Genomic DNA, 12920 nt, shown 5'->3' on the forward strand with positions numbered 1-12920 from the left:
CAGATCAGGTGAATCTATTATTTCTGCAACAGACTATGCATCTCAAACTCCTGATTTAGGTAATACTTGCCTGAATATGAATTGTTTGACTACGTAATGAGTGTTTAATCATTATATCTGTTACATGCATAATACCATTATTTGTTAATTTCCAGTTACTTGAAAGTTACAGAGCAAACATTCTGCTTTTAAATTAAGAATGAATGCCACAAAAGAAATAAATATCTCACTAGTTGAGTGGGCATAAGAATGGCATTTTAAAATTTAGGAAGAACAGGCGTGTAATGGATGCTGAGAACCTGATACATTGATTTCAGTTAGAACTGGCCTTCTAATATGGGAAATTAGGGAACATATATTTCTGTGGGATCAGAGAAGTCATTGGAAATGTTAACATCAAGTAAAACTTATCCAACCTTTTGCAAGTTACTTCATCTTTTATAAATGATATTCTGTTGTCTACTTCAGAAGACAGGTTGTTTGTAGCTAATTTTTGGACTGTATAAAGAGCTTTTTTTTCTGTTTCTTCTGTAAAATTCTAGGATGAGTCTTCAGGAGAAATTACATTTTACATGAAGGGTGCAGATGTTGCAATGTCCACTATTGTGCAGTACAATGATTGGTTAGAAGAAGAGGTAAGAAATAGAGCTAAAGTACATTTTTGACATTATGTATATATATAAATCTAACTGAAATATCAAACATTACTGGAGTAGATTTAAGAGTTCCTGAACCAAGACAGTGGCTTTTCAAGTTCACTTAATCATACCCTGAGTGAATTTTAATGGTTTAGAATTCTTTTGTATTCTTTTATAATACATGGAAAGAAAAAGTTAGTAATCATAGCAGAACATATTCATACTTGACACAAGCAAATTTGTTTTTCATTGACTGGTCTTTCACATGAAACCAAATTACTTCTGAGAAGTATTTTCTCGTAAACCTATTTATCCTGGAATAACCTTTTATAAATTCTGCAGCAAGGTATTATTATGAATTATGAAATTTAATATGTAATGGAAATGGCATTGAAAAAGCATTGAAATGGCTTTTTACCATATTTGTTAAATGTAATATCAAATAGCTAGTGACCAAACCTCAAAACTGATTAGTGTTTTTCACTGTGTCATTCTAGTAGGTACCAGCAATCATCATATTTTGACCCTACATACAGACAATATGTTAATACAATGATTACACCATGTATGTTCATAATGGTATTGGCAATATGAATCAATATCTGCTGCAGGGCAGCTTGATTTATTCAGGGACATGAATAAATTAAGCTCCCTGAAGACCTAGCAGAATGTCATAAAAATTACTTTTGGCGATAATGATGCACAATTAATCGTAAAATACTTGTTTAATTTATTTAGCTTTATGAGGTCAAATCAATACGTGTTTAGCAGTGGACAGCCTTGTTTTTCATTATGACGTGCTATTCCATGGATATTTTAATCTACAGATCTTTCCCTGACAGGAACTGCATTTCTCTGAAAACAAAAATTTAGCTCTGCTACATGCTTTAAAAACAGTTTTATTTGATTATTAAACTTTCACCTACAAGAATTTTTCTTTAGGCTAGGGGAAAAAATCTAATTGGCTTCCCAATAGTACACCAGGTTGGGAAAACTGAAGTGAAATTTTTAAATTCTTTTTGTGGTTTCTCCTAACTCATCTACAGTTTACAGAAACATCAGCTTCTGTGCTACAGGTATGCTCTGTTAGCATACAGTCATATAGTGTGAAATATGAGCGTACAGTTACCTATTTGAATAATTATTGTATCTTTTGATCTATTTAGTGTGGTAATATGGCTCGAGAAGGGCTGCGTACTCTGGTTGTTGCCAAGAAGTCACTGACTGAAGAACAGTATCAAGATTTTGAGGTATGGAGAGACAAAATGATCAATATTATTAGCATAGCTCTTGTATTTTGCCTTATTTAGTTATTCGAGGGGAACATTCCTCTTTTTTATTCTATTAATAAAGAAGATGATTTTTTTCTTTCATGAGTCACAACCAAGTCTAAGTGGTTTTGTGTTTGCACAGAGTCGATATAACCAAGCAAAGTTAAGCATACATGATAGAAACCTGAAAGTTGCTGCTGTTGTAGAGAGTTTGGAGATGGAGATGGAGCTGCTGTGTCTCACTGGAGTAGAAGATCAACTGCAAGCAGATGTCAGACCAACTCTAGAGATGCTAAGAAATGCTGGAATAAAGGTAATGAATGTGAACTGCTGGCATACAGATTATCATATGCTAACATAAGGGAGAGTATGTTTGGTTTTGTTGTATGGGGGCTTTTTGTGAAAGGTTTCTCTGTTTGTTGGTTGGTTTGTTTGTGTTTTTTGTGTTGCTGTTGTTTTTTACAATACATTTATATTTGAGTACATTCAGGTTCATCCAGAGTAAGAAATATGCTAAGTCCTAAGCACATTCAGGATGATAAGGAAAGACTTTTATGTTTTCTTTGCCGTTCAACTGCCAGTGGGTTGCCACAGTTGCCCCTTGTCTTCATGCAAATTGAGACATAAACTTTGTGTGAGGCAAAGCAGAATGGAAGCTGTTTAAAGACAAACACTTCTTTTCCTTGTGAGTTACTGCAATAAAAGCTGTTCATTCATTTTAGTTAAAGGTTGCACATTGGTATACATTCCATGGTAATCTAATCTCATGCAGTATCAAATGAAGGTTGGAATGACATGTTACTTAGATATAGACAACAGGCACAAAAATATCCAAGAGAGTTAACTTTTGCATTATTTTTGCAGATTTGGATGTTAACAGGAGATAAACTGGAGACAGCAACTTGCATTGCAAAAAGTTCTCACTTAGTGTCTAGGACTCAGGATATTCACATTTTCAGACCTGTAAGTATAGGTCCAGCTTTATTGTTGGATTCTTCAAAACATAGCTAATACCAGTATTGCTTTATTTGATATGTATTGGCCTCTTGTTACAAAATTGATGGCTTTATACCTAAGGTGTGGGAGCCATAGTGGCGAGGCTGGTCTCTTTTCAGTAGTGCATGGGGACAGGACTAGGGGTAATGGGATGAAACTACAGCATAGGAAGTTCCGCACGAATGTGCGGAAGAACTTCTTTACAGTGAGGGTGATGGAGCACTGGAACAGGCTGCTCAGGGAGGTGGTGGAGTCTCCTTCTCTGGAGATATTCAAGACCCGTCTGGACGCCTACCTGTGTGACGTGGTGTAGGGAACCTGCTTTGGCAGGTGGTTGGACTCGAGGATCTCTAGAGGTCCCTTCCAACCCCTACAATTCTGTGATTCTGTGATTCTGTTTCACAAGCATTTTACACTCCACACTTAGAACAGTGGATAAAGTAAGTTACTTCTGGGATGAAAAGAAGTCATTGCAAGATGCTGAGACTGTAGAAACGATTCTAGGAATTTAGGCAATCTGAATATGATTCCAGCTTGTTCTAACATTTCCATTAAGAGCATTCTTTAGACTCAAGCAGACTTACTTTTGAATTAAGCTGTGATGCTGCAGTTTGAATCAAAATGAGACAGTTGGAAGTTTTTGTCCACTGTAATTTTTCTAACAACTATTGAATTTTATTAGCACACTGCTTAAGATAACTGTTAGAAAAGTAAACTGAACGTCTCTACACGTTTTTGTTATATTTACATGGTGTCAACTCCACTGAACTCAAACAAAAATAAGGATTTTTCCAAACTTTGATGCTGTGCTATCAGACATAATGTCTGTGTTTGTTCTAAATGAACCACTTGCACCTAAAGAAATAATTGTATGAATATAATTTACATGTAAATGTAGTTTCTTATGAAGCATCAGAATGGCAAATTAGGCCCTGCAGACCACTATTTGCAATTAAATTATTAATGCTTCTGATAAAACTTCAGATCAATTTTTGTTGACCTTTCCACATTGTAACATTACAAATTAAGTCTTCCTGAACAAAATCTATTTAGTTTGAGTCAGATTTTTATTTTCATTACCTTGGCTAATAAGATCAGCATAAAACTGTGTTAACTTAGAATACACAAAGTTTTAAATTAGTTAGAAAATAGATTAATACAACATTATTTCTGTGGATGTGTTTGTTACAAAGAAAGAAGTAGTGGATTAATTTAAGAAAATACCAAACACTTTAACACTTTTATTTTACCTACAAATTAGTGAATACATTATTTACTAATTTGGCTTCCCAAAAAGATGTATTTTTTCATGCTCTTTTTACTCAGCCTGTTTATTTTGTAATGAAATTAATTGCTTTATCATTCTAGAGATATTTACAAAGAAAAAATATTTCTTGTTAGGTGAAAACTGGAGGTAATCAGTGTTTGCCAAGTGCTGACATCTCTGTAATGCAGAAAGATTTTAGGGACAAGTGCAACCCCTGGTTCCTAGCAGTTGGCAGAATTTTTTTGCATATTTCACAGCTGGGCCTCTCTGGAACAATAGTCATGTAAATTAAAAATAGTAATAATAAAATAGCCTATAGTGTAGTTATTTTAAACTGTACCATCCCATGAGCATTGTTCTGTGACTCTTGAGCTCTGTCTACTTATCCAAACTGAATGAACTACTGATATGAGCATTTTGCATTATTTTAAGAATATGTTTTATTGGTTTAAAAAGTCTTTTTTGTTGTTGTTGTTCTGACTTGGGAACTGTTTGTTTGGTTTAACCAAGATGGAAAGACTCAGGTCAACTTGAAATTAAAGTATTTTAATTGTACTGATATTTTAAACCTGATCTACTTCTGCGAGGAGCTGACTACACACATTTTCCTAGTTTGAGGATTACATGTTTGTTCCATAAGGATTAGAAATTTGCACACACACAAGTACTGCATTAGGACAAAACGTTTGTTGAAAACCAAAGCATTTTAGGTATGGCTTCTTAACACTTGATTTGTTTAGGGAGATGTGTTGAGGGAGGAGATTGTTGTTTAGATTTTGTTTGCTCTTAAAAAAAAATCTTTTGAGTAAGTGATTTTTATTAAAGGTTACTACTCGAGGAGAGGCTCACTTAGAACTAAATGCCTTTAGGAGGAAGCATGACTGTGCCTTGGTGATATCTGGGGACTCACTTGAGGTAAGAGTTTGGTTTCTATTAAATCATTTATACTTCACAAACATAAAATTAAGGTGTTTGTGAAGTATATTGGTGGCTTCATGCTCTTAAACTTTTTCCATATTTGACCGTGTTGTAAGAGTCACTACCATTTTTCAGTGAGTAGTGATAGAGTGATATACATTCACATTTTGTTGTTTCTCTGGTCTCCTGTACAGTAACAGAATGAGATTTGTATGCAGCATGCCATGGTACTGTTTATTTGTTTAAATCTAAAGCAGGTTATCCATCTCAATGAAGTGAGTGTCAGTTAAAGTAATAGGTCGCATTTGGAAGAAAGCGGCTCTCTCAGGTATCTCTTCCTGAAAGATACCACACAAGCAAAACCTCATAGAAGAGATGTTTACATTGTGTGTTTGTGTTAGAGCATGTGTTGTATTACTTCATCTTTAAAATAAATGTCAGTATATTTTTCCCTTAGGTTTGTCTGAAATATTATGAGCATGAATTTGTGGAGTTAGCTTGCCAGTGTCCTGCCGTAGTATGCTGCCGATGTTCACCCACCCAAAAAGCCCATATTGTGAAACTCTTACAGCATCACACTGGAAAACGCACATGTGCAATAGGTAACTGTTGATATTATCTTCCTTTGCTGTAGTTAAGTCTGTAATAAATTTACACAATAGATGGCACCTTTGCGAAAGAATTCAAACAAAACAGAAAAGATGTCTTTGTCAACCACCAGGTATTTACCCTGTAGAAGAAAATACCATGTGAAAGGTTTGTTTTTCTTTGTTCCTCCTCAGGGAACAATCTTGATTGCTGAAGCCATTAGTCATAATCTATAGGTAAACTGTGATAATATAAAGCTATAGCAGGAAGTTTCTAAAATATTGTTAAGGTGAGAAGAATAAAACCTCTGAAGAGCTGAATATTGCAGTGACATTTTTCAGGTGATGGAGGAAATGATGTCAGCATGATCCAAGCAGCTGACTGTGGAATTGGAATTGAAGGCAAGGTAATGTTACTAGTTTCATTGTCAAGTATAACATGATTCTTAGATGAACATTTTGAATTCAAGTATGCTGTAAGGCAATAGAATATGCTTACTCTTTGAATCAATAATATCTCTGCTTCTACATTCTCTGTTTTTTCTTTTAAAATACATAAAGCAGGAAAAGCAGAGAACACTACAGTTATCTCTGTGAATCTATTAATTTACCTGAAAGATGCAAGTTAGGTCATTAAACACACTTGTTATAGCAATTGTGTTGGTTTTGAGACGCACACCAAAAATATGTCTTTTGTGTCATGTGGCAGAATCGATTTCTGAAACAATCATAGCAAAGTTTGCAATTAGTAAAATGAATTATGATTTAGAATCTTGAATTTTGAAGCACATGTTCTGCACAGGGTTTTGTACTTTGAATATTTTCATTTTGTTCTAGGAGGGAAAACAAGCCTCTCTAGCAGCTGACTTCTCTATCACACAGTTTAAACACATGGGTAGGCTGCTGATGGTACATGGTCGAAACAGTTACAAAAGATCGGCAGCACTTGGTCAGTTTGTCATGCACCGAGGCCTTATTATTTCAACTATGCAGGTATTTAAAACTTTGTTTTCAAAATAGTTAAAATCACTGCGTCTCTTTGAAATGTCAATATATCTCATGTAGTATTCTTTTTTCCTTATTGTAATGTTTCGTAAATAGAATTTCATTAAATATGTAATTATTTTCATTTTTTGTAGGCTGTATTTTCATCAGTCTTCTATTTTGCATCTGTTCCCTTGTACCAAGGTTTCCTGATGGTAGGGTAAGTTCATACCAACAGTTACGATATCTATTAATAATTTCATCCAACCAACTTGCTAAATAGAATGCTGTAGTTGGTGTCTGCCCCATTTTTTAGACATTTATCGTAGGTATGCTAACAAGACCTGGAATGAGCCTATAAAAGAAAATTCAAGCTAGTTTGGACATGCAATTATATCCACTATATGAGGTAGGAAAGTTCTCTGAAGACAGAAATCTGCATAGCTTTGGAAGAAGATAATATATAGGATTTTTGACGTTCAGAACAAAAAGAATAGAGAAAATCTGACAAACCAGTTTCAGCTGTTATACAAATTGCTGGACAAGCCTCAGTGACTGCTACAGATTCATTTGTTAAAAAATGGAGCTGAAGTTATGATGAAATTTCTTGTGAAAGTTCACTGAGTAAGTCTGGTACATTGGTTTTCTTTTTGAAACATGTATATAGAATTAGGAGCACACTGATCCTTTTGCAAAAGCTGCTTTAGAGATATACATCCCAGAATCATTCAGCTGAGATACATTTATATAATCCTGTTTGTCCTTCTTCACTGCCTCTTATGACCTAAGAGCTTCTTTTTATAATTCCTGTTTTACTTAAATGGTAAAATTAAATGGTAAATAAAATTAAATGGTAAATTTAAATGGTAATAACTCAAATCATAGCCAATTCAAGGTCTGTTTTCACCAAACGCTGCAGAGGCAAACTGTAAACTTCTCCAAAATGCTTATAAATACTTACACAAAATCCTTCTGAAAGTACACAACTAATGTGTGCATAAAATTCAAAGTCACTTTCTTAGCTGTTAAGACTTTGGTTCATCCTCTGAATTTACTGTGATGTCAGAAACACAGTGCTTGTTTTTTCTTTAGTTTTCATGCCATCTTCTGTTGATGAATTCAAATGCAGGGTCTTTGAACTTGTTACCAAAATGCAGAGGTACAGTGTAACAGACAATAAATTTGGGGAAAAAAGACTTTTTTTATCATATGAAGTCTCTTCTCACAAATGACAGCTCTCAGAACCCAAGACCAGGTTACATTTGTGAAAGCTGTGTAAGCTGTCTCGGTGATAACCAGCTTAACTTCACTCACTTTAAAAGAGTAGTTGAACGCAATAGATTAGTTTAAAATGATATGATGGAATGTTAGTTTGTGCTTTCCTTTCCATAGGTATGCAACCATATATACTATGTTTCCAGTCTTCTCTCTAGTGTTGGATCAGGATGTGAAGCCAGAAATGGCACTGCTATATCCAGAACTTTATAAGGATCTCACAAAGGTATGAATGTTCTCAGTACTGAAATATGAAGAACTGTTAAAATAATTGATGGGAAAAACTGAATTCTTACAATCATTTTTGTAAGGTATTCCATGTGGGATAAATGTGTGACTAATATAACGCAGACTTCTGTGCTACAAAAGTAATCAATGGTCCGAGATGTTCTGCTGGGTTTTGTTAATAAGTTTCCAAGTCACCAGACTTTTGACTGAAATAATTCAGTCATAAAGGTATATTGATATAAAATTTACTTTTAGTCTGAACCTGGGAGATCTGATAGGAAGCTTTTCATGGTTATTTTTTCACAGCACCTTCTTCCTTTTTAACTAGGAGATTTAATTTATGTATTAATTTTTCCCATCTTCTGAAAATTATTACTGATCTCTCCTCAAGCTGACTTTCTTTAAATAATGGATATTGATGACTGAAATGCCTTTGTTGAATCATCAGTAGTTACTACAAGAAAGACATTGAGGCCTTGGAGAGTGTTCAGAGAAGGGCAATGAAGCTGTTGAGGGAACTGGTGCATAAGTCTTCTACGGAGTGGCTGAGGGAACTGAGATTGTTTAGTCCTGAAAGGTGATTGTGACGAGATGGGGTCAGCCTCTTCTCTCAGATAACTAGCAATGTGACAAGAGAGAATGGCCAGAAGTTGCACCAGGGGAGATTCAGATTGGATATTAGGAAGAACTGATCCTCTGAAAGAGTGGTCAGGCAATGGAATGGACTGCTGGGGGGGTGGTTGAGTCGCCATCCCTGAAGCTATTCAGGAAATGTGTAGATGTGATACTAAGGAGCACAGTTCAGTGGGCAACATTGGTGGTAAGTGGATAGTTGGGTTAGATCATCTTAGAGATCATTTACAAGGATAATGATTCTGTGATGCTGTACTTTTTGTTTTTTTACATACATCTGCAAATAATAGAAGGGTATTGTTTCTTTACCCACAAATGTGAATTAAATCACAACTGTTTTCTTAAGCTTTTTTTCTGAAAAGTACTCCAGCTCCATCTTAAACTATTTGCCAGCAGTGTTACGATGCAAGGCAGAAGCAAGAAGAAAAATGTTCTAAGGACAGTGTATTCTTCAAAGACATGTCTAAGATTTCAACAGTAGACTGTTGAACACAGGGTAGTCACTTTGTAGATCATTTGTCATTTGAATTATATTAAATTAGCAGTTTGCTATTTTAGTCTATGGCAATTTTTTCTCTTCTGTTTGGAGATACTGATTATCTCTTCTTCAGTATCTTTTAAATTTCTTTGAGATTGCAGATTTTATCTCCAGAAGGTATAGTTCCAATGGGTAGTTGTAAGCTAGTTTGTAGAAACCTGCTGATGGAATTTTTCTGTTTCAAAAGATAGAAAGAAGTTAACCTGTAGTCTGAATCTGTTCCATACAACATCCTTGTCTCCAGGTTGGAGAGATGGAATTGAGGGATCACTCAGTAAATAAGAAATTGGCTGGGTGGCTGCTCTCAAAAAGTTGCAGCCAACTGCCTGAAGCTGAAATGAAGACTAATGATGAGTGGTTTCCCTCGGGGTCTGTATTAGGACCAGTATTTAACATATTTGTTGGCAACATGGGCAGCGAGATTGAGTGCACACTCAGTAAATTCATGGATGACACCAAGCTGAGTGGTGTGCTGAGCAAGCTGAAGGGAAGAGATATGATCCAGATGGACCTGGACAGGGTTGAAAGGTTGGCATGTACAAACTTCATACAGTTCAGCAAGGCCAAATACAAAGTCTTGCACCCATGTTGGAGCAAATTCAAACATGAATACAGGCTTGGTGATGGGTGGATTGAGAGCAGCAGATTGAGGATGGTGGATTAAAAACTAAATATGAATCAGCGATGTGTGCTTGCAGTCCAGAAAGCCAACCATATTGAGGGCTGCATAAATGGAGTGTAACTAGCAGGTTGAAGGAGGTGATTGTCCCCATCTTTACTGCTCTAATGACCCCCACTTGAAGACCTGCTGGAGCCTCCAGCATAAGATGGACACGGACCTGTTGGAATGGATCCTGAGAAGGCCATGGGGGATGATCAGAGGGCTGAAGCACCTCTCCTACAGAATCACAGAATCACAGAATTACCCGGGTTGGAAGGGACCTCAAGGATCATGTATTTCCAACCCCCCTGCCTAGCAGGGCCACCAAACATACGCTTTTACTAGATCAGGTTGCCCAGGGCCCCGTCCAGCCTGGTCTTGAACACCTCCAAGGACGGGGCATCCACAACCTCACTGGGCAGCCTGTTCCAGGACCTAACCACTCTTCTAGTAAAGAACTTTCCCCTAACATCCAACCTAAATCTTCCCTCCTTCAACTTAAAACCTACAACAGAACAACTTAACTCCTACAACAGAAGGCTGAGAGAATTGGGGTTGTTCAGTCCAAAGAAGAGAAGCACTTGGGGAGGATTTATAGAAACCTCTCAGTGCTTAAAGAGGACCTAACAGAAAGACAAGGAGAGAGTTCTTGTCACAGATTGTAGTGATAGGTAATGTCTTTGAACTAAAAGAAGGTGGGATTAAATTAATTGTTAGGAAGAAATTCTTCATTACAGTGGTGATGAGGCACAGGAACAAGTTACCCAGAGCTGTAGTGGATGCCTCATCCCTGGAGATGTTCAAGGCCAGGGTGGTTGGGTCTTTGGGCAACCTGACATAATGGGAGCTGTACCTGCCCAAGGCATGGGGATTGGAATCCTCTTCCAACTCAAACCATTCTATGATTCTGTGAGGGCTGACTACTTTCATCTGAAAATTATCTGTTGCCTGTTGAGTAGCATTTGCTAGAGTCTCAGAAATCACATATTCCTAGTTTCATAAAGTTGAATCAAAACTCAAGTTTATTCTTACTTTACAAATCTCAGTAATTGGGAGCTGTGGACTGTGGTGGAAATAGTGCCCGGTACTGATGGGCAAATGAGTAGACACTCAAAGGAAAAAAAACAAAACAAAAAGAGTATTTTTGCTTGAATTTTTTCTGTGTTTATAACCAGTAGACTGTGTACAAAGGTCTGAAAATGCCTTCAGCAGCTTCCTATGAGCTTTGTGTATCTAAGAAAATATTTTAGCCCATACTGAAACCATCTCGAATTAATTAATCAGTTTCTACAGCAGAGAAGCACTTAAATTTCTCTGTAAAGTGCTGATTCCTGTGTGTCCTAGAATGATAAGTTCTTCTGAGGCTAACTGCTTATCTTTCCTAACTCCGCAGTCTTAACATTGTCATCAATACTCTTAGAATGCAAGAGTCCTGAACTTTTATTGTTTGATTTATGCATATGATTCAACTAACTTTTACTATCACAAAGCGATTAAAAATACATTTGGTCATTGGTGCTTGCGTAAAACTTATAGTAGCGGTCATGTTTATGGTGTGACTGAAAATCACAGAATCACAGAATTGTAGGGGTTGGAAGGGACCTCTAGAGATCATTGAGTCCAACCCCCCTGCCAAAGCAGGCTCCCTACACCATGTCACACAGGTCGGCATCCAGGCGGGTCTTAAATATCTCCAGAGAAGGAGACTCCATCACCTCCCTGGGCAGCCTGTTCCAGTGCTCCGTCACCCTCACCGTAAAGAAGTTCTTCCGCACATTCGTGCGGAACTTCCTATGCTGTACTTTCATCCCATTACCCCTAGTCCTATCCCCACGCACTACTGAAAAGAGACCAGCCTCGCCACTATGGCTCCCACACCTCAGGTATTTATAAACCTGGATCAAATCCCCTCTCAGCCTTCTTTTCTCAAGGCTAAACACACTCAGTTCCCTAAGTCTCTCCTCATAGGGGAGATGCTCCAGGCCCTTCACCATCTTTGTGGCCCTCCGCTGGACTCTTTCCAAGAGATCCCTGTCTTTTTTGTACTGGGGAGCCCAGAACTGGACACAATATTCCAGATGAGGCCTCACCAGGGCAGAGTAGAGGGGGAGGATCACATCCTTCGACCTGCTGGACACACTCTTTTTAATACACCCCAGTATGCCATTGGCTTTTTTGGCTACAAGGGCACACTGCTGGCTCATGGTCAATCTGTCATCCACCAGGACGCCCAGGTCCCTCTCAGCAGAGCTCCTCTCCAGCAGGTCTTCCCCCAGCCTGTACTGGTGTATGCAATTATTTCTACCCAGGTGCAAGACTCTACACTTGCTTTTGTTAAACCTCATCCGGTTTCTTACTGCCCAGCTCTCCAGCCTGTCCAGGTCTCGCTGAATGGCAGCACAGCCTTCAGGCGTGTCAGCCAATCCTCCCAACTTCGTGTCATCAGCAAACTTGCTGAGGGTGGCCACTGTCCCCTCATCAAGGTCGTTGATCAAGATGTTGAACAAGACCAGACCCAGTACAGACTCCTGGGGGACACCGCTAGTTACATGCCTCCAGCCAGTTCATCCAACATGGAGAAATGACTTGTAACTATGGGGTTTTTTTAGGTTTAGGTCAGTAGGTGCAGAATGATATTTTTCTTGAAGAATAATTTTGTGATAAGACATAAAACCACTAAAAAGTGTATCATATGACTGAACATTATTGTTCTGAAAACTAACTGTAGCACTGCTAGCCAAAGTGTGTGTTTGCCACTTAAGACCTTAACTGTCCTGCCCCCGGATTTTAACTGCGTGCAATTTCTATGCACATTTGCAATGAATGATCGAAGAAAACAGAAGCTTTCAAAGACTGCTTATTATACTTGTAAAATGTCTCTGGAGTGCTTAACTATTAAAATATATGAATTTAATAGATTTTCT

General features: G+C 37.5%; 1 protein-coding gene across 5 annotated transcripts in view; it reads left to right on the forward strand.

The window, feature by feature from the left end:
- The window catches only part of ATP9B (ATPase phospholipid transporting 9B (putative)), a 152317-nt gene that overhangs the window by 134259 nt on the left and 5138 nt on the right, over positions 1-12920 (forward strand). For all 5 annotated transcript variants that reach the window (XR_001553320.1, XM_015854785.2, XM_015854784.1 and 2 more), the window contains 10 exons: positions 543-635; positions 1805-1888; positions 2052-2222; positions 2774-2872; positions 4998-5087; positions 5548-5692; positions 6020-6084; positions 6515-6670; positions 6817-6881; positions 8054-8162. Coding sequence is in view for 4 of the 5 variants with exons in the window: in XM_015854785.2 (XP_015710271.1) it covers positions 543-635; positions 1805-1888; positions 2052-2222; positions 2774-2872; positions 4998-5087; positions 5548-5692; positions 6020-6084; positions 6515-6670; positions 6817-6881; positions 8054-8162 (1077 nt within the window). In the remaining variant the exon portion in view is untranslated. The remainder of the gene's footprint in view (positions 1-542; positions 636-1804; positions 1889-2051; positions 2223-2773; positions 2873-4997; positions 5088-5547; positions 5693-6019; positions 6085-6514; positions 6671-6816; positions 6882-8053; positions 8163-12920) is intronic.

Source organism: Coturnix japonica, chromosome 2 (assembly GCF_001577835.2).
Source record: "Coturnix japonica isolate 7356 chromosome 2, Coturnix japonica 2.1, whole genome shotgun sequence".
NCBI classification, from domain to species: Eukaryota; Metazoa; Chordata; class Aves; order Galliformes; family Phasianidae; genus Coturnix; species Coturnix japonica.